Raw genomic sequence first — 26,860 nt, forward strand, 5'->3', positions numbered from 1 at the left:
AATATGTCAAAATTTTAGATATACACATAGCTAAATTTGATTTAGAATTTGAATTCTAAATCAAATAAATTAATCAATAATGTCTCAACACATTTTGATTAAATTTGTGGCTCACCCCCACATTTTTACCATAAAGTGTAAATAAAATATCACTTTTGTGTATTTCCTCTTGAAATGACTTTTTAAGGTCACTTTTAAAATACCATTTGATATTTTAGTTTTCTCAACAAAATTAAAATATCAAACTCACATCACCACTTACAAAATAATGTGATTATTTTTACTCATAATTTTAAAGTTATCTCCTTATTGAGATTAGCCCAAAATTATACCAAAGTTAACAAAATTCTCATTAATTTTGTTCACAACTTTGATCATTTAAGATTCAAAATTGCTTCTCCAATTTTGTTATCTTTTCACTATTTTTGAATCCACATTGATTCATTTACTTTTGAGTCCAAAATTGCTCTTCCAATTTATGGCTCATTTCACAAGTTTGGATTCACTTTTAATCCATTTGTTCTTGCTTATGACAATACAATTCTCATAAGTGTAACTCTCATATAGTTCACTTTTCTTATCTCATAATATGAGATGATTATCTCTTATAATCCAATAAAAGATGTAACTTCTCAAAAGTCATCTTTTATTATCTCATAAAGTGAGATGTTCACCACCAAATTGAAAAAGAATTTAAAATATTCTTTATTCACAAAATAGATGATAATAATTCTCACAATAGTAATAAACACTATTTTATTATTATCATGCTATGTAACTCATATATTAATATAATATGTATGTTACTAATCACATCTCATATGTAACATACACATAATATTAATATTAAATTCACAATATATATGTTACATATCTCATATATATATAACATATATACTATAATATACATATATATATATCATATACACATAATATATACATTAATTACACAACTATATATGTTACATATCTCACACATATATAACATATATACACATTAATATATATGATATATATTATATACACATATCTCATATAAATACATAAAAAATAAGTATTTCTACATATTTAATCTCACAATATATATATTATGTCATATCTCATCATATATGTAATACACATAACTCATATACATGTTATATATTATATATCTCATATATATACACATACAAACATGTAATAAATTTAAATATCATATTATATATCACTATATATTATATGATATAAACTCATAATCACATATATGTCACATATATATAACTCATATATATTATATATATTACTATCATATAAAATAGTAAATCACATAATATACACCACCATGCTCACCCATGAATGGTTTTCACATAAAATTTCTTATCCTTGTATTCTCAAAATCTTGATTTATCACCTCTTCCATTGAAAAGGGATAAGCTTTTGATTGTTAAAGATATTATTACAATGGAAGAAAATCAAGACATTACAACACTATTGCAATATAATACAAGGATCAACAAAGAGATTAAATAAATGTTACAACAACATAATATACAACATATGTACACTATATATATTATATATAAGAAATATAGAAGAAGATAAGAACACATGTAATATAAAATATGTATATATATAACAACAGAATAATATATATACACTCACTCACAACCTTGAGTGTAGATTAGTAGGGATCACCATGACTTGAACAAGGTATTACACCTTTGTCCAAAAGCTTATTTCCCCCTATCTCTAAGCACTAAGGGAACTCTCTAGGAAATAGCTTTGGGAATTATCAAGCCTTTTAGGGTTTTCTAGCAAAGTGCTTTCTTGATAGAAAACTTCATCTCTTACAAATGAGCACCAAAGACCTCCTTTTATAATGTATAGGTGATCACTTAGAATTCAAAATACACAACACTCATTTCTCTCATATAAATGAGTATTAATATAGTTTGTAACAACTATATTTCATACCATTTGAATCCTATCATCAAATTGTGTAACAACCCTTTTATTACACTAATAATGTGTGATCAACACATGAGTTACAAGTGACAACAAATTGTAACTCCTCTCCAAGTTACAACATGTAGGTTACAAAAGTGTAGGTTATAAAATCATAGGTTACACATTTATTTACCATACACTTAATATATATTATTCACATATATTTATCACATTTTAATCTACTTTATTATTATATTATAAAATAATACAACAATCCCCCACTAGATTAAAATGTGTGACACACTTGTAACACACTTGTAACATTTATTTAATCTCTTTGTTGATCCTTGTATTATATTGCAATAGTGTTGTAATGTCTTGATTTTCTTCCATTGTAATAATATCTTTAACACTCGTTTATGTGTGTTCTGTCCTTTAATTTTTTTTTTTTTTGAAACAGAAACGTTCATTAAATAAAAATGCTAGACTTCGTGGTCATTACAAAATATGTTCTTAAGAATGGAGGAAGTAGAAAATCGACCAAATTAATTATGGATAAAAGTCCACTTATCATAAAATTATAAGTTCTAAAAATATTACAAAATAATCAACTAGCGAAAGAGAAGATGATTCAATCATAAAGAGGAGTAATTTTTCAATCTTCCACTTAGAGTCTACAGTGAATTGATTACTACTTTAGAATTACTTTGGAATAATAATAGTAATTAACATAACGATGTTAGTTTTAAATATTATCTTTAAGAAAAAAATGACAAAATCTAAGATAGCAATTTTTATTAAATTTGTTCAGAAAAAATAAATATTACTATAAAGATAAAGATATTTTATTCACGGAAGGTTAAAACTTTTTAAAAGAAGGGGAATACAATTTCAGGGTTTTTTTTTTTTTTATATATATATATATATACACATGATGGAAGAGTACTCTATTCTATCCTTTAAAATATCTTATTAAAATTTCATTCTTTTGTTTTATTTCACTTGTTTACATTACACCATACATCAGTTTCTTTATTTTTTTTTCTATCATTTAAATATTATATTTTTACATATATTTTATTAATTAAAATAAAAAAAAGACAAAAAAAAGTGTAATGAAATAATAAAAACATAATTAAAAGAATGAAAGAGAATGGGGAAATAACATATACTAATAATATTTTTTAGCTCACTATTATTTATTGAGCAACATGGCTAAAAGAATAACTATAGCTATTTTACTATTTACCTCACTTGTTGGAGGTTCAATTTTAGCAAATTCTTTAAAATTTTAGCTGAGCTATTTTAGCTCATTTGTTAAAAATGTTCCAAGTCTGAGTCAATTTACAATTTTTCGTTAAAAAACACATTATAGTGTTTTGAGGATTTTTGCCGCATGAATTGAATTATCGAAAAGAAACATACTGTCCGAGTTTACTTATCATTATTTTTTCATTTAAAATAGTAATAAAAAAATAGATGGATAAAATTTTATCAGAGTTTTACAGGAGTATTTTTATCTATATATGTTAAGCTTGATCTACTTTTAAACAAGCTTACATTTATCTATAAACTAAAATCTGGGAGGAATTGGTAATTTTAAAACCTCAGTATGGACTACAGTTTAGGTCAAATAGGTATTCCTTCTCTTATTTCTAAGGTGAAGGTTTTACAATTTTAAAAAGTAACACTCCCTAACCCCTGCAGATCTAAAGCAATTTATACCATTATGAGGTGTAAAGAAGTAAAAGAATTTACAAGAAAATCGAAAAATAAAAGAGAAGTAAAAGAAGAAAAGAATATGTATGTTATCTCTCATGGTGTTCATCTATTGGGTCAATCTTGATAATGAGAGGCTTTTGGAGATCCAAAGGAGAATTTGATGAAATTGGTAGAGTCTCTGGAGACGACATGCCTTCCACTTCACCATTTTCAGCAAGTGCCTTATCCAGAGAAGCTTTGGCCACTTTGGTAATGAAAACCAGTATAATAACTGAAGAACGAAACCAGAAGAAAAACATGTTAAACAGGAAACCAAAAGTATAAACATATTCCTATTGCTGATGATATATCAAACTTAACCCGGTTTATATATAAAGAAAATCTAACAGGTCATTTCGCGCTTTCCTGAAGAACAGATATAATAACACAGCAACAATTTGTGCTTAAGTGGACATGACCTTGAATCCTTGATAGACTAACAGTTTTGTCGTCTCTACAAGTTTCTAACAATTAAGTAAAGTTCTACATAACTAATATAGCATGGTTCGGACAGGGAGGGTTGCGAACAAGCTGTGTTCAATCAAACTCACACTTGAGCACATAAACAGGTGTTATGAGTAATAATTATACAATTCAGAGAACTTACTGGATATACCAAAACCCAGTGCTATAAACACCTGCAAGCACAAGCAAATAAAATAAAACATGACTAAAATGTAAAGGCCTCTACAGTTTAAAAAATAAATAAAGTAGAAACACGTACAAAAAGGACAACAAAATAAAAGTTTGAACAATGCGTACCCAATTGGAGGTTGACAACTCATTCCATCCATGTGTAACATCAGATAGATCCTTCAAAGTAGTTCCAATATATACCAGAGTAAATGTTATGGGCTGTGAGGCAAAAAATAATTCTTGTTAGAGTATACAAATAAATAAAATCACAGATAAATCAGCCTTGACTTGATTGTTAGGAATAAATGACATAAATTGTTTCTTGGAATAGCCTATATAAAATTATCCCTATAGGTAAACGATCATGAGCTCTCACATAAGATAGTTTTTGAGGTGTAACTAAGATTAGTTCAAATGCCTTGGCATCACATAAGTATTATGGAGGTATGCTAGGATGTACTTCGTCAATGGCAATAATTGAACAAGAAAATCATGAACAATGCATTTGTAAATCAAGCTTGTTACTTCATATTAAGCAACATAAAAAAATGGGAAACATGTAACTGCTAGTCATTTGAAGAGAATACGCACCATCATTCCTAACCAGGTTGCCACCACATACTCTTCTATGCGAACAGGAGTCACAGACAGAAGATAATTCAACATATTAAATGGAAGCAACGGAACCAGCCGTAGCAGCAGAACTATCTGTTAATTAAACCCAGATTTAAAAAAATTAGGACTTGTGTAATAGTGATTGCTGCGACTGGTATGAAACATCAAATAGAGTATAAACAAAGCTTCTATGACCACTACAACGTACACAGAACAATCTGAAAATGTTCCAAAATAAAGAATACCTTAAAGCCAGATCTCTGAATTGCGATAGCAACAGCTTCAAACTTTGGATAATTCTTTAACTTGGAGATAACATAAGATCGTCCAATCTAAATATCAAAATAACTAATTTAGATAACTTTCTAATTGCTCCAAGCCTACTAAAACAAGTATATAATTAGTACTTGAGTTTATTCAAGTATATTGGCTACAAACTATGCTGCTTTTGGATTAGTATAACATAAAGCGGTGCATCTATTATTCCGTTTAACTAAACATACACACACCCTGCAAAACTATGGTCTACAATACTCACTGTTCTACCAAGAATAAATGCAGCTGTAGCACCAATTGTTGCACCAATAGAATCAGCAACCAACCCCAAAGGCAACCCAAAAAGATAGCCTCCACCAAGCTGTACAAGAGTTGAAAAAAAAAACACAAATAAAGCACTGATCAAAATAAATAAAAAAATGATAATCAGATATACTTTCACACTTAAAACTTAAAAAGTTGACTAGACAGACTTTATCTGCAGAGCGACTGGGGAGGATCACTGAACTGACAATTGCATACTCAATTTAAATATAAAAACTCAAAATAATGTCATTGTTTTAGCTCTGCAATAAGAATTAGTGACTTTTAACTTGCTGTAAATATTGGAATTCCATAATTAACGGGTCCTCTTGATGATATGAGATAAGAGAATGAAAAATAATCTTAAAGCATTTACAGAAAGATGCATATCTTACAGTAAGTATAGAAGCTGGAACAGCGAGGACTGTGAGAGGAACGTATGCGATTGCCCTGAAATATTTAGAAAAGTGAGGAAGCAAGAAATTCTGGCATTTAGCTAGATGCCCCAATAAGAAATCAAACCCAAAAACTTGGCCCTGGCCACTCCGGCTGTCATTTTCTACTGTTTTTAACAGTGAAACTCACTGAAATTTAAGTTTCATAAACATGGATGTGATATGAATATAGATACTGATTAAAGAATATAGGATACCACTTCTATGATTTCTAATTAAAAGATTAAACATATTTGAATATTTATAAGTTTATGGCTTAAGGAAAGCTTACAAGACAATGGGGCCCCAAGGTCCCAGATCCTCCTTAACCCATATCAAGAAATCCTTCAATATCTGCACAGAAAAGAAGAGCAAGATGCAAACTATGAAGAATGAAAGGGATATCAAGAGTTGTTCAGTAGCCAAAAAAAAAAAATCTAGTGAAAGAAAGGAGATAGGTAGGACAAAAATATATCAGATTCCTGGACAAAATTCAATCATGCCAAGTGGAATAGTTTGGCATTTGGATTAAACTTCCTAATATGTTCTCTAATTAAATGACCAAAACATATGATAAAGTTGCCCAATCCTAGTTCTTTCCTATCAGCATGCCAAACATGGCCAAAACAAAGAGTAAATCTTCATTAGACATATAACATATAAAACTGAATAAATAAACTAAGGGCCAGAAACTCATCTACTAAAGATTCCATCATAGGAAATCACCATTTCTAAATTACTAAATCATTCATTGTTTTACTAACATTAGATAACTAATCATATGGTTTTAGGTAGTTAAATTTTTATTTCCTAATTCACTCCAACCAAATACTTGTGTGATCACAAAAACGTCAAGCTTTAACATACAATTTAACTTCGTCTTACAACATAAATATTGGTCTAATGACTCCAGTTTCAGAATTAGCTAAAATTCTTAGCAATGGATGTACTCCAGAGCAATGTGGTAAGTGAAATCAAAAACCTGAAACTAAAATCGCGGACATTTCTAGTCCAACTCCCAACCAAAAATACCATATAAGTAATCTAAACCGCAATTGAAACCAAATTAAATACACTTGTGCAAATAAGAAGCTAAATCGTATACACACAAAATGCATATAAAAAGGTAAACAAAGAAAAAAAGAAGAAGAAAGATTGAACGGTGCCTTTTCAATAGGGAGGAAAATGCAAGCGGTGGCAATGGCGGCGAGTAGGAGGAAAAGAAGGGCAAATCTTGAAGCGGAGGAACAAGATAAAGGGAGCGCCATGAATCTACGAGGCCAAGGCCTCAAATGGGATTCGTCGTCTTCGTCATCGTCGTAAATTCCGATCCCGTCTTGCCTCAACGACGATCGCGCCCTCAACCCCTCCACCTTTGCCAGATTTAGCTTCGGATTTTGTTCTTTTTTCTTTTTAACGCCAAATTCGTACCCTCCAAAAATCGCTCTCTAAATTTAGTTCATAAACTTCACTCAATACTCAAATCAATAATAATTATTATTATATAAATTGCGATTCAACAGTTGTAGTCATTAAGGTCGGCGACGACGACTAATTAATAAGACTACTTAATAATAATAAGGTCGGGTGGGGCCCAAATTTGGGCAGTGAGTTTGGGCCATTGGATTTCTGCCACGGTGAATTTCTGTTGACCTGTAATTGAATCTAGCGGTGAGAATGTTTGTTTCCATGTTGACTCACATTTCTCTACAATATTTATTTTTCAAGAAAAGAAAAATTAGTCTTGTGACCTGAGGATTATATAAAGAAATCTTTGTTGAGAATTGCACTACTTTGATTTGATGAATAATTAAAAACAATGAGAAAGTTTGTCGGGTTTTTTTTGTAGACCAAATTAAAGGAGACCAAATTGAACAATATTGGAGTAAAACTCGAAGAGGATGATTAAGCAATTATATTGATCAGTCTGTTACTAAGGTGTGTGAACATTGATAATGGCTGAAGAAATTAGAAGAAAGAGCTAAAACTAGTGGTGAATTAGCGCTCTATGTTAAAAGAAAATATAAAAAAGAAAGAATACAAGGAAAACAAGAATATAGTCATGGAAAGGCCAAGAACACATTTGAAGAATAATTTGCAAGAGATAGAGAAGAAAGAAGAAGGTGAGGCAGATGTTGCATGTGAGTCAACTGATGTAGTGTCCTATTCGTGTAAATAGTTTATAATAATAAACTATCCCTTCACTAAAATTGTAGATTAATTAAAATTTTACTATTTATTTTTAAAAATTTAAGGGTTGGTCTGGAATATCGTATTACGTCGTATTGTATTACATTAAATTATATATTATATTTTTATATAACACTATGTTAAACTTTAATTTATACTAAAATATTATATATTTAGGTGTCCATAAAAATTAATGCCACATATAATTTTAAATAAAAATATTGCAAAAAGTATAATTAAATATAATATTATACAATACAATAAGGTGTAATACGGCGTAACAAACAAACCCTAAGGGCCCGTTTGGTTGATAGTAATGGGCCAGAAAAGAATGGAATGGAATACTAATGGGCTTGATTCTTTTGTTTGGTTGAAAAATACCAATTTTGGAAAATAATTCCATAGTAATGCAATTCCCCAAACTAACGGAATTGCTTTTCCATTTTTCATTTGGTGGAATTATAATTCCATTCCACACTTTGGCATATCAACAAATTATATCTCTCTTCTACTAACAAACCCTAACCCTAGCAAATTAAAGATTAATCTGCTGCCATTGTTGTGACTGTCTTCTTCGTCATGCTCACTCTACTAACAAACCCTAACCCTAGCAAATTAAAGATTAATCTGCTGCCATTGTTGTGACTGTCTTCTTCGTCATGCTCACTCTGCAAGTGTCGGGCTTCCTTGATTGGTGGTAGCGTTGTCGGAGGTACTTCTCTCTCTCTCTCTCTCTCTCTCTCTCTCTCTCTCTCTCTCTCTCTCTCTCTCTTCATTCTCTGGTTTGGTGATTTTGAATCTATTCTTGTTGTTTTGTGTATGAATGTGTGAATCTGTTCTAAATCATTCTCATTCTCTTCGGTCATTATAAATAATTACATTATGAACTAAATCATTCTGTCACAGAGCTTGATTTTTGCTTCACATTCATTGACAAAATTTACAGAGACAATTGCGATTATTATGCCATAAAAACATGTAACAGCACTAATGGGTGCGCTGGTTTAGTGGTTTGCTTTAATACTTTGTTGTCTCATTGGTTTGACTTATATAAGAATTTGTAGCAAAGTTTCTATATGACAAACTAACATTAAAAAACAAACATAAATAACAAGCTGGGATTGGGAACTGTAGTAAATGATGAGAATGATAATGTTGTTGTTGTTTTGGCTATTCACCTTTGAAAGGGCTTTTGACTCAACTTATGCTGAAGGACTTGCTCTCAAAGCTGTTGTAAAGTGGTGTATGGCAATTAAATTTCCCATTTTAATTATTGAATCAAACTCAAAGTTACTTGTTTATAAAATCATAGTGCTAAGTAAGTTAATCATTCATTATATTGTTGGGAGTTTAGAAGAAAGGAATACACTCCAACTTATTTTAGATGAAGTGTGAATCTCTGTAGTTCGGTGTATATATCTTTTATTTATTGTTTTACTTCCTTTAAGTTTGTTCGAATTGTATTATTATAACTTGTTCTTATTTTTGTGGCTGTACTTTTTGATTTATTTAGGGATTTGAGATTGGGTTTGGATTGAATTTCCAACAGTAAAGATGCAAACTTAAACTTAAAGTGAGATTGGGTTTGGATTTATTTACTGATAGTTTCAGTCTTTAGTTATTTATCTTCACGCTGCAGTTTTCACAATTCTTCAATCTCACATAGTTTTAGTAGTATATCTCGTTTAAGAGGGTGAATAAAAGCATTTATGAAATAGCTTTGCATTAGGTGTTAACTACAGATTTGGGATATACGGTATTATTTGTCATTTGTTTGTGTTGCCCAGTGCCCACATCTGGTATAATGAAATCTCACTCCTGTTTTTTTTTTTTTTAAGTATGGTATATTGGACTTGACTTTTGCTCTCTCGTACTGCTCCAAGTATTTTAAGTATAGTATATGGTCATTTTCCGCAGTGATTATGTTTATAGTTGGTTGTTTTGGACATTGACAGTTTGGGAGATTTGAGCCACTGTGTTAAATTATTCAAAAAATTGAACTACATGTATTTTTGTGGTCCACACTGTTTGAAGTCTTATGTTGTTGACATTAATGAAATGTATCCAATTTTATTTTTTGTGTTTTTCTTTTCGATGTACACTAATGTTTAATCATCTGATTTTCTTATTCCCTCAAGATGTCTATTTAATTTTAATATTTACTTTTGTTGCTTTAACTCGAGGTAAGGTCTTTTAACAAAAGTTTAATCAACTGAGTGGTAGTGGTGTTTGACATTACATAATGTGAGATTCATGGGCTAAGCCTAGAATGGGCTCGATTTGAGTGCTCATGGTTTGAAACTGGATCCCATTTTAATTATTGAATCAAACTCAAAGTTACTTGTTTATAAAATCATATGTAATGAAGTGGATCTTGTTGGGATAATATGCTTATTATTATGATATTGGTATTTTAGGAAAACAAAATGAGGAAAGAGAGTAAGAAGGTTCCTAACTTTCTATAGCTATGCAGCTGTAGTGCAATTATTAGTTCCATTCAACTTCAAATATTGGAAAAATATTGGTTTCTTATTTTTATTTTTCACAATCATGTCTTGCTCTACTGCCCCTTAAAAGGAAAAATGTAGGAGCTGGGTGTTCACAAAGAATATTGAGTTTCACATTTACTTTTATTTATATATACATACAGATATTTGATACAGTGGATTGTATGAATATTTAGGACTTCATTGTGTATGAATATTTCAGTCTTGGCAAATTAAGTATAATTATTAAATAGGGTGTTTCTTATCTCTGTCATTTAGGACTTCATTGTGTATGAATATTACAGTATATATATATATATATTTTTTTTTGTGATATGATGAAGAATTATTCAGTGGATTGTATGAATAATGGTAAGTTTCTTTTGCTCAATTATTGTCATTGTAGGATAATGCTCTGGTTTCTTACTTTTTCAGTGTCCCAGATGATGAGAAGGATGAATGGGCGAGACTTCTGATTGATGGCTCTCTTTAGTACACAGCTCGGGAAAGAGTTAGAAAGATCATGGTTATTCACTTTGGTCTAAAATAATTTGCAGGACAATATATATTGCCTTTGACATTCAGTAGTATACAATTTATAATCTTTTGGATCTGGTGTAATGTGTTATGCTCATAATTTTGCAAACAATTATTTTGAGCATAAATATGGGAATTGGACATGAATACTTATACTTTTGAACAAGTTTTTATGTGATTATATAATTTTTTTAAGAAAATATATGTTAGGTTTTTTTTAAAGAAGTAATATTTTATAGTAAATTCAATAAATATAAATTTATATATATCAATATTTTTAAATAAATATTAATTTTTTTTAATACATATTAGTTTTTTTTTTTAAAAAAAAATATAAATCAATTTTTTTTTTTAAAAAAAAAATATATATACAAGTTGAATATATTTAATTTAATTTTTTAATCATGTTTTAAAAATAATAGTATTTTTGTTCAAAATTAATTTATTCCATTCCATTATATAGTCAACCAAACATAAGAATTGTATTCAATTATTGATTCCATAAATCTAACCAAACAACCTAATCCTATTCCTATTCTTATTCCATTCCATTACCATTCCTATTCTTATTCCTATTCCTATTCCATTGCTTTCATTACCTCCAACCAAACGGGCCCTAAAGTTACAATAATTAAAAGTTGCTAGGTTTTGAGATTCCCTTTTATAAACTTTACAAAAGTGTTACTTTATTACAAAATACTAATATATTTAAAATTTTGTGCCAACTGAATTGATATGTACATTTGCCAGTAAAGATTTCCGACTCATGGTTGACTTATCTTTTCCTTTCTTTTACTAGCACCACAAAACAACTGTGAGTTACAAAGACTCAACAAAAAAAAATAAGAAAACAACTCATATACAACATATAGAAATAACTAACAATATTAAAACTATCAATTATATAATCAAGCTTTTAACTCAAGTAGGAAATCACAATATAACACAAATATTTACAATTGTAAGTGTTTGTTTATTAAAATAAACTATTCTCGATACTTCATAATATATCCACTAACTTCTATTATCAAATGAGACAATGTTACTATCATTGCCTAGTGAGACAACCGATAAGTCAGAAACATATAATAACGATTTCAATTTAGAGTAATAACTCTTGCTTACAAACGGTAATTACCGAATCATATAATGACCCTCCATGCGATACAATTGTACTTTTCTTACCTCAAATCCAAATACAGGTGTGCTAGCCAACTTGAGTGGAAAACGCTCGACGATCTCAGGCCCTATGTCACAACAACTATAAACTGGTAAATAACTCATTTAATCCTTTTTTAGGACTTAAACTCAAAACTGAAAGTTTTCCTATCGATAAATATCGTGACAATACCCTAAATATTGATAAAATACAAAAATCAAGGCACCCAAAATTGGCCCTAACCAGTTAACTGAAATTCCCATATGATTAACCGAAATTACAAGATTTTGGTTCAGTTTGCACCAGGAAACACAATTATTGAGGTTTTTATCACCCAAATTTATCCCAAATTCCTTCAAAACCTACCAAACTTCACAGAACAGTTATAATATCAATTCTAAACATAATCCATAGCTCAATTAACACAATAGCACAATAATTAAACCACCAGTGATGAGTGAGCTTTGAATTCTTAGAGCTCAACTCACTTAATCAAGCTACAACGACCACCCTAACTTTAATTTAAAACACAAACAACCTTAAGTTAAACTCAAGAACAAGCTCTAACAAGATTAACCCTATACATAATTGAATTTGCAAAATTCAACTCAAGACATATTTTCTTCAAAATTCAAAGAGGAAAAAGTACAACTAGGCTTACCTTACTCCTCAAACAAACAACTCAATCCCTTTAGTTGAATCCTTGACTTTAAATTAGTGAGAAGCTATTGATTTTTTTTTTGGTTTTAGGGTTTGGGGTTTCCTTAAGTTGATTTTTCTAAGAGAGAGAGAAGAGAAAGGAGGAGAGAGAAAAGTGTTTTGATGTTGTACAATGCTTATCCTATTGGGATTTATGCCCTAAAAGTAATTAATGGATAATATATTATAAAATATATGAAATACAATTATAAGATAAATGAATACATTAATTATAGAAGTATAATTAATAAATATCTTAAAATTCCTTATTCATATGGAAGTGGTATAATCTTGTAAGGTTGTACAAGAGAATTAAGATTATACAATACGAATAAAACAAGTTGGTAGTGTATTAAAGTAAAGGGATCTTTAATATGGAACTACTAAGTACAATTTACTATATACTATACTCTAGTGTGTGTGTGATTTTGATTTGAATCACATATGTAGATAGACATGTAGTAAAAGTGTTGTGTATAATTTGATTATATATGACTGGATCGATATGTAATAATATCTTTCATTAACATACCGTAAACTATGAAAGAATTATTTATATCACAATGATGATCATGGGTAGATCAGTCTAAATCCTAGTATTTATGAATTCCTATTTCTGTTCATTAGGTTCTTTGATTCACCCGTTAAAGTTTCTCAGAGAAGATGATTCTTATAACTTCTGTTTTAGGAATCTTATAACATGAGTGGCTCAGAACATGATATATAATAATGGAATCTAAGCTTTTCTGACGGATCGAATATTAGTTCCCTTAGTGTTAATTCTGGGAGTGCTAATGGTTAAATCCAAATCTATAATAAGTTATAGATTAATTGTTCATGTTGACTCAAAATTTGGTCAACAGACAACAAAGTCTTATATATGATCGATACCATGTGTAAACAAGTAAATAAATGAACACAACAATTTATAGAGGTTCAACCCCCTTGATTAGCGGGCAATGACCTAATCTCCTTTTAGTTGTATTGATACGAGAGATAATACCACTTAGATCACAAGTGTTGTGAGTTCCAGAGTGACTCTCCTAAAATTACAATAGTGAGAATGTAAGGCAGATATCAAGTAAATGAGATGAGGAAGACTGAGTCTCTACTACACTGCTAGTGGCGTGTAGGAGAGAGAGGCTGGGGTTTTAAATGTTTGAACTCAAGAGCTTAGGAATGAGAACTAAGCCCTTTAGGTTTAGCCTAGTGCTCTTATATATGAGAGAGCTTAAAGAAGATCTAAGCCAAAGTAGGTTAATATCCCAAAATATGAGGAGATATCACCTATTGTCTAGCTGCTTCAACACACGAGCACAAATCCTTCCAAGGGGCCTAACAGTTAGCTCCTTTTGCATGTATTTTACCCCAACCATTAGTGGAATTTTTGCAAAAACACTAGGCAGGTCATGAGCATGTCCATACATGCCCTTTAGCCTATAAATATCTTTCTATTTCCATACGAAGGGGGAGGACAACCAAGATAGTTGAAACTCTACTAAAATAGCTCTAAGCTTTCCTCTTCCTCAAGAGAAACAAAAAGTACAGAGTTAGGGTTTCTTGCATTAATACTGTAAAAACATCAAACACCCCCTTTGAGACTAATAGACGAACTTGTGGACTAAGACTCATTAACGCCTGAACCACATAAAAAATCTTCATCTTATTTGCTACTGTTCTTTACTATTTCTTAAGCTCTCATTATATTAGTTTTTAAAAATCTCAGTAAACAATAATGCATATCAATCTCTTAATATCACCATTTTAATTTTAATATTATATTATTTAACTGATAAATAATATAACAATCACGTCCTTTAATTTAATTTTTTACGCACATACATTAAAGCTCCTATAACAGTCATATTGGGTGTTATTATTTTTTTTTTACACAAGGCATGGTTGTTATTTGTTTGAACTTCAAATTGTGATTACAAATGAACATTTATAGTATTTTGTGATCACAATTTTTCACATTTTTCTTTCCCTTTTTTCCTAATCTTTTCTTTTCCCTACCTTTTCCTTTTTTTTCCCCTTTCTTACCAAATCTGAAGTCCGTAATAAACGATTATTTTTCCTATCGGTATCAGATTGAACATGATATATTTCACACCTTAACTATTATCCTCTCCCCATTAATTTTGGTACCTTTGAGATGACTATATTTCCGCTTTCGTGATTGGCAATCAATTAGAATTAATCATAAAAATGTACTTTGCAGAACTCAGTACTAGAAATTGTTCCTGAGAATCAAATCACCATTATGCCTCCTCATTAACCACCTGAATCAGTTGCCATTCCTGAACATCCATCCCAGGACAACAACTCATCAAAAACTGGTCGACACATCTCTAGACCTCAATATTTGAAAGACTATGTCTGTCACACTACACCCACCACTTATCCCATTGAAGAATTCATCTCCTATGCCAAATTAAGTCCCCAATTCAGGGCTGCTGTCCTTGCAGCTTACTCTCAACTTGAACCACTTTCCTATTCAGAAGCGTCACAATTCAAACATTGGCTTCAAGCCATGATACTGAAATTGAAACTCTTGAAAAGAATCACACTTGGACTGTAACCAAACTACCTCCTGGCCACAAAGCCATTGGATGTAAATGGGTTTACAAAGTCAAATACAACTAACAAGGAGAAGTTGAGAGATTCAAAGCTCAACTTGTAGCTAAAGGATTCAACCAAAAACAAGGCATATACTATGATCAAACTTATGCTCATATAGTAAAATTCAATACACTTAAAATTTTCTTGTACTAGCTGCAATATACAATTGGAATGTTCACCAAATTGACAATCAACAATGCATTTCTGCATGGCGATCGCCATGAAGAAGTCTACATGAAAATTTCACTAGGTTAAAATGCCCCTCCCAACACTGTTTGTAAACTCAACAAGAGTATATATGACCTTAAACAAGCCTCTAAATAATAGTAAAAAAAATTCAATACCACTCTCAAAACTGAAGGATTCCATCAATCCCTTTCAGACAACTCCCTGTTCATTAAAAGAACAACAACAATCATGCTAGCTGTCCTAATATCTAAGTTGATGATATCATTGTAGCTAGCAACAATGAGTCAATTATCATTCACTTCAAATAATTTTTGGACACAAAGTTCAAACTTAAAGACATTGGCTCACTTAGGTTCTTCCTTGGCTTGGAAATAGGCAGAACCAAACAAGGGATATCTGAAAGACCTTTCACCTTGCAACTACTAGCTGACACATGTTACCTTGGAGCAAAACCAGCATCCATTCCAATGGAACCTAATCTCAAGCTTTACCAAACCCCACAACATACAGGAGCCTAATTGGTAAACTCATTTACCTCACCATAACCAGGCCAAACATTTCATATGCTGTGAACCATCTCAGCCAATTCCTCACTTGTCTAAGAGTGCCCCACCTTCAAGCCACTCACCGTGTTCTACAAGGCTTATTCTTCCATTCGAACACATCTCCACATATATCAGCCTATGCTGAAACTAGTTTGTCCCCCTCCAATGTACACCCTCTTTCTTTGCAGATGCAGACTGGGGGACATGCTAGGATACACGTCGCTCCATATCTGGCTACTGTGTGTTCCTTAGCCAAGCTCTTGTCTCGTGAAAATAAAAAAAAACAACAAGTTGTTTCTCGATCTTCAGCTAAAGCCGAGTACCGAGCCAAGGCTAATGCACCTCTGAAGTAACTTGGATCATTGCTTTACTTAAGAATTTTGGCATATCACTCAGCAGGTCTGCGTCTCTATACTGTAACAACACTGCAACCATCCACATCAATGAAAATTCGGTTTATCATGAGCGCAAAACACGTTGAAATTGAATGCCATTTCATTAAAAAAAAATCAAGAGACCCTCAAGCTACTTCACGTTCAATCAGAAAAGAACTTGGCTGACATCTTCACTAAAGCCTGACTTCCCTCATCCTTCAACAACATTGTCTCCGAAATGAGTGTATCATATACACGCCATCTTGAGGGGGCTATTACGAGTAGGGTGTTAGTTATAAGTATGTTACAATTTGTTAAAGTCTTAGCTCAGTTAGTTAGGTTCCTTGGCCTAAGCTTAGTTAGTTGTCTTTCAACTAACTCAGCTCCCTTGTGTATATATACAATCAAATGTAACGATCGAGATAGATTAATAAAACAGAGCATTTTCAATCTCTCTTTCCTTCTTGATATTGAGTACTTCGTTTCTCTCATACTTATCAAATTCTGAAGTCCCTAATAAAGGATTATTTTTCCTATTAGTATCAAATTGAACATAATATATATATTTTGCAGCTTTATTATTATCCTCTCCCCATTAATTTTGGTACCTTTAAGACGACTATATTTCCACTTTCGTGGTTAGCAATCAATTAAAATCAATCACAAAAATGTGCTTTGCAGAACTCAACACCTCAGCAAATTATTCACTCCTTTCAATCAAAGAACTATCTACTCTTATTCAATTTACTTATATATCATATATGAATGTTTGAAGAAAAAAGGCTTAAGTACATATATATAATCTTTATTTCAACAGTAGCTTGAAAGGAAAATTTCGATTTCTTTGTTTTCCAACTCACAAAGTTTGACAGCACATCCTATTTAATTTACACTTAGTTGGACTTTAATTCCTTAGAGATTTTTTTAATGATCTATTTTTTATTAATAAATATATAAACATTCATTATTAAAATGTTGGTGAGTAGTATACGGGTAAATTGATCATTTGTCATAAATATATAAACAATAATGAATAAAAAAAAAAAAAGGCAAAAATACAAGTTCTCTAAATGCATATTTGCCTTGCACATGCAGAAAGTTCATGCTTTATTATCTCACATTCCTTATACATTTAGTAGGAGTAAGTTTGATTTCATCAACACACCGAATATTAATATTTAGTCACCTAACAAAGCCCAATTATCACACAAAAGGAATGAGAGACTCAACTATTCAAAACCTGCAACTCACCCTCTTTGTAATGGCTTTTTTTTGTTAAATATTATTTCCTCAACCTTCACCAAAAACATAATTTTCACTAAAGAAAAAACCACTCCAAACTAAACTTGTATATAAATGAAGAACTAGGCTTAATCCCCAAAACAAGGAAAATCCCATATTCCCTTTCTCATTTCTCCAAATATATTTTCGCGTGCATTAGAAAAAGAGAAGTCAAAGCAACACACCAATAAGAAAGAAAAAAAAAATTAAGAGAAAAAAAAAACAACACATATGGAGAGAGCCAAAACTAGTACGCTAAGGTTCCTCCTCATCTTCATCCTCATTGTTGTACTGAAAATTGAGGGAAAGCTATCAGGACCCCAGACGGGGATCACTCCCCGTCCAGTATGTGCATCGCAGTTTGCTTTAGCAAACTACGCATGCTCCATGATACCCTATAGTCCACTCCCACCACCAGCCCCATCTACGCCGTCCTTGGATGCAAATCACCACCATGGTAGGCACAGAAGGGGCGGTCGTGGTGGGCACAGACACAGGCACAGGCACCATGGCACGCAAGAAGAGGACGATTGCTGCAGATGGTTGTACGAAATAGACACTGATTGTGTGTGTGACATGTTGGTTCACTTGCCAAACTTCTTGTCAAGGCCAGTTCATGAGTACACCCTCGTAGTTGGAGATACCTGCAATGTCACCTACACCTGCGGAGGAAGGGTCATAAGAAAATAATTAAGATCATAATGATTTGAGTTTGGTTTGGTTTAATTATTAGTCAAGTTATTATTATTATTATTGTTGTTATTATTATTAAGTGTGTGCTACTTTTATTGTTTTTTTTATAATGTTTCGTATGTTATTTGTGTTTTCTCTAGTGGTTTTGTATGTTGTGGGGGGTACGTACACGTTTGATCATCATCAATACGTCTATGGATAATTATGCTAATTAATTTAGCATAATGTTGAAATATCTCTCTTGCTTCAATTATTGTAATACATGTCTTCTTACTAGTTATGTGGTATTATCTTTCTTATGATCATTCTAATAATTTTGAGCCTTCGAAATATACGCTAATTATCTTTAATATATATTGTATGTAACTATGTATGCATATGGGCAATGCAGTATGAGTATTTATATAATAAATTTTTGTATGGTATAATGTGAATTGAATAACTTTCACCTTTTTACCACAATTTTAAAATTGAGAAAACTTAATCAGATCTGCGTAATCAATAATAAGGGAATATTAGTGCATTTGTCTTTTTTTTTTTTAAAAAAAAAACCACAATAATAAAATATTATTTTTCAATCTGAATATTGTAATATTTAGAATGTTTATTATTAAATTATTAATATTGTAAGTAAAAGTGTGAAACCGCTAGTCTATATTTATAACCATAGTATCATCTTTATATTTAATAAATAATCAAATTCTATTTTTTTTTTTTGACTAAAGAGAAAATTTCATTAATCAAAGACAAAACAAAGTCACACTAAGGCCACAACCAACCGGCCCAATCTCCCACCAGCAACATCTAATTAGGCCGCAAAAACATACTTTTTTTGTATAATCCTCTTATATTTTAAACTATACAACCTGTATTTAACTATTTCTTTAATATCATTTACAATTTTTAAAATAGTACAATAACAACTACTATTATGAACACAATAGTTTTTATTTTTCCACAACATATAAATTGTAGCAGCAAAAAGTAAATTAATCACCCCAAAAATTTTGCTTGTTATCCAGCACAACCACCTGCTGTAATTTGAAGGCCATCAACACAGCCACACCAGTAAAAAACCTGTTGCACTACTGCAGCCATTGAAACACAACAGTTGAAGAATAAATGGTGATGACTCTCCTCTTCATTACTACACAAAGGACAACATTTAGAATATATTTCAACATGAAATTTAGAGAAATTATCTCTAGTGAGCAAATGACCATGAACAACCTGCCATAGGATAAACCTATGCTCGGGCAGCGAGAGATTGCACCAGACAGTCTTGTAGAAGCTATCAGAATCATGTTGAAGTGTCCCAATATAAAGCCGAGAGGCGATGAATTTTCCTTTTTTGGCTACAGTAGCCACATACACTTGCTGAACTTCTTCCTTAGTTGACAGATTTTCCTCCAATTTAAGGGAGAGAAAAGCAAAATCCATTTAGCTTCTTGGGATGAGGTTTGTCTTCTTAAACTATTTAGAGGTCTTGGTTTCAAAAGTGGTCCTAATTAGAATAAATCTATTCTTAAAAAATTTATTTGGGCTATTATGGATAAGCATGAGATTCTTTGGGTCAAATGAATAAACAACATCTATATGAAAGGAGCTGATTTTTGGGAGTAAGAGTTGAAGGGGGATGTTAGTTGGTATTAAGAAGCCCCTACAAAGCCTCTCTACATCCTTAATAACACTTTGAGGAAGAATGAATATGTTCATCCAATAGTTGCGAAGTCGTAGCAACACTGAATGAATGAGTTGAATTCAGCCAGCATAAGAAAGATGCCTAGTAGCCTAAGTAACCAGCCACATTTTAATCTTATTAATGATAGCATCACAATCTTCTCGTCTCCACTTTGTTGGTCTTAGAGGCACTCCAAAAATCAAATTCTATATTTTCTTATGAAAAGTTTTTTTTTATGAGGTATGAAAAGTTAATTAATTGTTTTTTTAAGAGAATTAATTAAATTAAATGTATAAAAAGATATTTTTTTTTTTATGTTTTTTGTTCTTATAATTTTGTTTTTGGTGGTCCACCACATCATATCAAAGGGACAAGTTATATGAACAGATTTTTTCACAATAATTTAATTACACAAATTTTATAGATTATAAAATTATGGTTATTGGTGATGTTTCTTTTAATTTTGTAAAACAATCTGCTAATAAGGTTGTGCACGCTCTTGCGCGGTCTTCTTTTTTTGAGGCTAATTGTAATTATCCTAGGAATGTGTTACCTATGCATCTTTAGTTTTGAATGATTTGATTTAATAAAATTTAATCATTATTAAAAAAAAATATGACAAATTAATAATAAAGAAAATTAATAAGGAAATATATATAAATAGTGAAAACACTCAAGTATAAATGGAATAAAAAAAAATATAGAACAACAATAAACATATGGTTTACGTGACTTTCCAAAAAAAAAATGACAAAAAAATTAAATCAATCAATTATCATTAAGGTTTGGAATTTAATTATTATTATTTATATTTTACCTTCGAGTTCTTTTTAAGCTACAAAATATTTTTTTTATTAAAAAATACTAACTGTAAAACTGTTGGTTAATACATATATAGTTTAAAAAATTAGTTATTAATTTTTTTTTTTGAGGTAAAAGAATTAGTTATTAGTTTTAATTATTGTTAATGCTCAATTTGAATAAATATTTATTTTTTGTTAAGAAAAAAAAATTTCCTTAACCAAAAAAGCTAACAAGCCTACACAACATGTCTAAAATACATACCAAAACAAATAAAGTTATTGAAAAATAACAAGGTGTGTTGTAACACCAAACAAATCAATTTGGTGTTTCTTTAATCTGAATTTTCTCCAATAAATTATAATTTTTTTTTTATTTAATGCATATAAGTGTATTATTAATAATAAAAGATGTAAAGACCAAAATATATTTTACATATAAAACTATGTACATATATATTTTTTTTTAATAGATATATATAAATAAATATATGCCACAAAGTTATATCTATATTTATATATTAATATAAAAAAAACACATAAAATTCTATAGGTGGCTTTCTATAAGTTTTTTTTATATATATTTTTTAATTTCTAAGAGTACTATGTTAATGTCACTACAAGAATGTACACTTTTACTGGCATAATAAAGTATACAATTACCGACGCAAGTCAACAAATGCGCCAGCAATAGGAGTCACCAAAATTAATCCAGTTCTCTCTTTTGTCGGCGCCATTTCTTGTCGGTAATAGTAACTTGTGCTAGCAAAGTACCTTAAATTTGCCGGCAAATGTTGGCAATCCAACCGCCAAAAGGTGGGAACTTTTGGCGGTTCGAATCACCTTTTGCCAGCGAACTTAAATGCGTCGGCAAAAGTTAAAAAATATTTATTACTTTTTGCCGGCGAGTAAATGCGCCGACAAAAGTGTTGAAAAAAAGGCTGTCAAATTCCCTCGTAGTGAAAAAACATGCGCGCCAAAGTAGGTGAAAACTTTTGCCGCGACGCACTTAATTGCACCGGTAAAAGTATTGACATTTTAATGAATCGACATGTTGCATCAAGTTTTGGCTTTTGCCGGCGCACAATTGTGCCGGTAAAAGTTGTGAATTTTTTTGGCAGTCAACTTCCCGCCTAAATGAAAACGTAAGTAAAAATTTTGATGGGAACTTTTGACGGCGCACTAATATGCGCCAGCAAAAGTTCCCACATTAATGAAACGATGTGTTTCATGTTTATTTGTTCAGCTTCAACTTTTTTCGGTGCGCCTAAGTGCGCCGGCAAAAGTCCAGGCTGAATAAAACCTGGGACGAACCCCTCCCCCATTTTCCTATTTTTTTTCTCTTTCTTCTTCCTTAGTTTTCTCTGCAACTCCTCCGACCCACCACCGCCGCCAGCCCCTATTTTCCCCATAAACTACCATTTTCACCATCTCAAGCCCTTATTTTCTCCACCGGATCAGTTTTTTCTCTTTTTCTTCCTTTTATTTTCAATTTTATTCTAAAAAATAAATAAAAAAAAAACTCCACCAGACTCCAACGAGGACGTGCCACCGCACCTTCAGCAACCGCTGCCTGAGCCTCCGATTGTACGTTCTTCGCATTTCATCATTTCAGTCAAGGTAACCTATATTTTATTTATTTTAGCTTTAGGCAAATGGTTGCTTCTTGCTTGATAAAAGACCATTCAAGGCCCCTTCTGTAAAGAAATTGCTAAAGTATTCGTTCTTCAAGCAAGCTCGATCAAATGACTATATCCAAATGAAGCTTTTAGAGGGACTTCCTGTTCTTGGTGACCGCATTAAGACTTTATTCAATAGTTCTATTCTTTTATTTTAAGATGGCACTTTTTCTTTATTTTTCGCTTCATAATGTTTCCTTTAAATTTTACAAAACACATACATTGTTCCTTTGAATTTTTCGGAAACAAAGAATAAATGTTATATATTGTTATGACTTATCATAAATTATTTCTTTACATTAAGGATAACTACTGCATGAGTATGTATATATTGAGATTAACGTACTTTTTATTATTAAGAATAATGTACATATCATAAGGTTATAGACACAACTATTTTACTTACCAAATACACCGACACACAATTTACTTTTATAAAACAAATCGTTCAACGAATCATACGACTTTAGTTATTAAAATCTTAAAAAAATCAAAACCTTAAATAAAACTAATTAACAATACGTGGCTCGGCACGTAAGATCCACCTAGTTGCATATATATATATGAAAGGTAAAAGAAGAAGATTACAACACATGTAATATAATACATATATATAGCAAGAGAATGAATATATATACACACTCACTCACAACCTCGAGTGTAGATTAGTGGGGATTACCATGACTTGAACAAGGTATTACACATTTGTCCAAAAGTTTATTTCTCCCTATCTCTAAGCACTAAGGGAACTCTCATAGAAATAGCTTTGGGAATTATCAAGCCTTAGGATTTTCTAACAAAGTATTTTTTTTTTATAGAAAACTTCTCATCCCAAATGAGCACCAAAGACTTTTTTTTATAGTGTTTATCACACTTAGAATTCAAACACACCACCTCATTTTTCTCCCATAAATGAGTATTAATCTATTTTGTAACAACTATATTATCATAGTTTTGAATTTCTTAAATCAAATTGTGTAATAACCCTTTTATTACACTAGTGTGATCAACACAAGAGTTACAGGTGACAACAAATCGTAACTCCTCTCCAAGTTACAACATGTAGGTTAAAATCATAAGTTACACATTTATTTACCATACACTTAGCACTACAAAAAATCTTACTTTTAATGACAACAAAACTAATTGTGACTAAAAGTAAAAAAATTGTGACTAATTATAAATTACTATTCCTATATGTTGTGACTAAAAGGTCCGTGGTTAAAAGTATTAGTCACAAAAATTAAAATTTGTTGTGACTATATGTATTTTTAGTCACAATACTTGTTATGACTAAAATTAAATTAGTGACAACTTGTAACTATAAATACTATGTTTTAGTCATAAGTAATACTTTGTTGCGACTAAAAATTACATTTAGTCATAAAAAAATTATGTTGTAACTAAAAAGTTGTCACTAAAAGTAGTATGGTATTTTAATATACTTATTATATTATAAAATAATATAACATATACAATGTGAAAAAAGAGAAAATCCTCCCCTTATTTTTGGTACGAAAATTGTTGATTTGGAGGCGTGTAACATACATTAATCATTAGTATTAATTATGTGTAAAGACGTCACCAAAAGATGTGCATGCATATGCATGCATATATAATTAAGCATGTTGAAGATTATATGTATAAGAAGTTAACAAGAGTCGGGTAGATTTGAAAGTCGGCAGATTTGAGGCCCAAATTATAAATTAAGCTCTGTGGAGTACTTGAAATGAGTAAGGTAGTACACTTGTCTATTCATCATATCATAAAGATCATATATGAAGACTGATTATAGTGATTACCCTTTAACCCTAAACTTGACAAAAGGACAAAGTAAATTAATAATATTAATTAAGTTGAAATTCAAAGATTGTGACTAATACACATTTTTCACAATCACAATCACAATCACACTCACAAATCCCTTCAAATCATAAAAGAGATGCACGTATGTATTTATATTTCGTTGGAAACATCTTATATATATAATACTAATATTTATTTTTATAATAAGGGATTCATTCATCTGTAACTTATTTTCCAAGGAGAATAATAATGCAGCTACCTACTATAGTAACTTGGGAAAGGTTGTGTCAAATCGTTTCTTTTCTAACCCCACGTCCTTCTCATCACCCCTATTCAAAAAAAATAAATAAATAAAATATTTTGAAATTGATCTTTCGGAGTGGCCATTTTAATATCTGGTCTTTCAACAAGAGCAATAATTTAGATGTAGAATATAATAACCTTCGACTACAGTCCCTTAAATTATATGAATTTAACGAATATAACTGAAATTATAAAATTTAATAATTAAAATTATACCAATATAAGAAAGTTCTAGATCTTGCTTGTGGAGCAAATATTTTATTTATATGTATATGTTCTTCATTATTTTATTCACGAGTGGTGGTCTTGTCTTATTGACATGGTAAGAAAGTTTTGAGTGTTGCTCTGTTTGGGTGTTGCTCTGTTTTTTGTTCCGATTGGTTTTTCTGTTCTGAGTTCATTATGTCAACGTTTTACGATTCTGTTGAATCTGTTCGGGATCATTTATCAATTATACCATTGGAGGAGGAGGGTGAGCCCGCTGTCCAGTACGAACAACCTTTGGTTGAGGATGCCGAAATTGATACAAGGTGGAGTTTGGTTGGCCGGTTCTTAACAGAGGCTCCGATTGACTTTATGGCAATGCAGAATCTAATGGCTGTTCTTTGGAAACCAGGGATGGGTATGTATGTGAAGGATTTGGGAGAGAATAAGTTTATTTTTCAATTCTATCATGAGATAGATATTCAGAGGGTTGTTGATAGAAGCCCTTGGACATTCAAAAACACACCACTGATCTTTGAGAGATTAAAACCAGGAGACGTTCCAAGAGCCGTGCGATTGAATCACTTGGAAATCTGGGTGCAACTACATGATGTTCAGTCGGGTTTTAAAACGGAAAAAATGGTGACGGATGCTGGAAACTACATCGGCAGCTTTGTGAAATCTGATGAGAAAAATTTTAATGGTGTATGGCGTGATTATTTGCGGGTGCGGGTCCGAATCGATATCGAGAAACCATTGAAGAGGCGAATGAAGCTGCAACAAATCGGTGGCGACTGGTTTTGGATCAATTTTAGGTACGAGTTTGTGCCTACCTTTTGCTTTATATGTGGTATAATCGGTCATACAGAGAATTATTGCTCTCGTTTGTTCATTCAACCTGCTTCCACCATTGTTAAACCATACGGTACTTTTATGAAAGCTGTACCAAGAAAAACTCAGTATGCTATGGGGGCAAAGTGGTTAAGATCGGGCTCTTCAAGTTCTGGTGGGCATGGAGGTTCGGTGGCGGCTGGAGGCGGTAGCGTTGGGAGGGAGTCGTTCCAGGGAAATCACGGATTTCATGGAATATCTATCCCTGGTTTTTCGGCTACAGAGGTGGGTGGAGATATGATTGATGATAATGGGAGAAATTTGGGGAAGCAATCGGGTGAATTGGCTGGGAGTAAGGAGGGAGATATTTATGGTAATATTGTGGCTAGACAGGTGGAATCCATTTCAAATTTGGATGAGGAGGGTTTGCTTTTCATGGATAATAAAAGAAAGAGATTGGGTAAGGAAGTGGACATTGGGCCGAGTGGGCCTAAAGAAGGTTTGGATATGGACATAGGGCTTGATTCAAATACTCACTCAAAAAACGTTATAATGGCGAGCTCAACGGACCGGGCTCGCCAATCATTATGAGTATTTTAAGTTGGAATTGTCATGGGCTTGGGAACCCAGGGACGGTTCAATTCCTTAAAGATATGGTTTATCAAAAGAAGCCCAATTTTATTTTTTTGTGTGAGACTTTATGTTTTAAGCCAAGATTGGAACTCTTATCGTCTCAACTTGGTTATGAAGGAATGTTTTCTGTTGATTCACAAGGTCGGGGAGGGGGTCTTGCTATGTTGTGGAAGGATAAAAATGATGCTGAGGTTCGT

At 31.5% G+C, this 26,860-nt stretch overlaps 3 protein-coding genes and 1 long non-coding RNA gene across 4 annotated transcripts; 3 read left to right on the forward strand and 1 right to left on the reverse strand.

Moving 5' to 3' along the window:
• Window positions 1–3,549: 3,549 nt before the first annotated feature.
• LOC115703389 (uncharacterized) lies at window positions 3,550–8,151 on the reverse strand. Its single transcript, XM_030630778.2, has 9 exons — window positions 7,118–8,151; window positions 6,244–6,305; window positions 5,913–5,967; window positions 5,477–5,575; window positions 5,184–5,270; window positions 4,915–5,031; window positions 4,450–4,542; window positions 4,295–4,325; window positions 3,550–3,919 (listed from the first exon to the last, which is right to left on the reverse strand). Exons 1-9 carry the CDS (start codon window positions 7,217–7,219, stop codon window positions 3,735–3,737), a joined length of 831 nt encoding a protein of 276 aa, XP_030486638.2. The 5' UTR covers window positions 7,220–8,151; the 3' UTR covers window positions 3,550–3,734.
• A 572-nt stretch (window positions 8,152–8,723) lies between these two features.
• Window positions 8,724–11,330, forward strand: LOC133032614 (uncharacterized). The gene is made up of 2 exons (XR_009685206.1): window positions 8,724–8,853; window positions 11,063–11,330. It is a non-coding gene; the product is annotated as an uncharacterized LOC133032614 (long non-coding RNA).
• Window positions 11,331–17,848: 6,518 nt separating this feature from the next.
• Window positions 17,849–19,076, forward strand: LOC115709501 (uncharacterized). The gene has a single exon (XM_030637620.2). It carries the CDS (start codon window positions 18,265–18,267, stop codon window positions 18,721–18,723), a length of 459 nt encoding a protein of 152 aa, XP_030493480.1. The 5' UTR covers window positions 17,849–18,264; the 3' UTR covers window positions 18,724–19,076.
• A 6,321-nt stretch (window positions 19,077–25,397) lies between these two features.
• On the forward strand, window positions 25,398–26,621 carry LOC133032060 (uncharacterized). The gene has a single exon (XM_061105880.1). The coding sequence runs from the start codon at window positions 25,398–25,400 to the stop codon at window positions 26,619–26,621; it is 1,224 nt and encodes a 407-aa protein (XP_060961863.1).
• The last annotated feature ends 239 nt before the right edge of the window (window positions 26,622–26,860 follow it).

This window comes from Cannabis sativa, chromosome X (genome assembly GCF_029168945.1).
Source record: "Cannabis sativa cultivar Pink pepper isolate KNU-18-1 chromosome X, ASM2916894v1, whole genome shotgun sequence".
Taxonomy (NCBI): Eukaryota; Viridiplantae; Streptophyta; class Magnoliopsida; order Rosales; family Cannabaceae; genus Cannabis; species Cannabis sativa.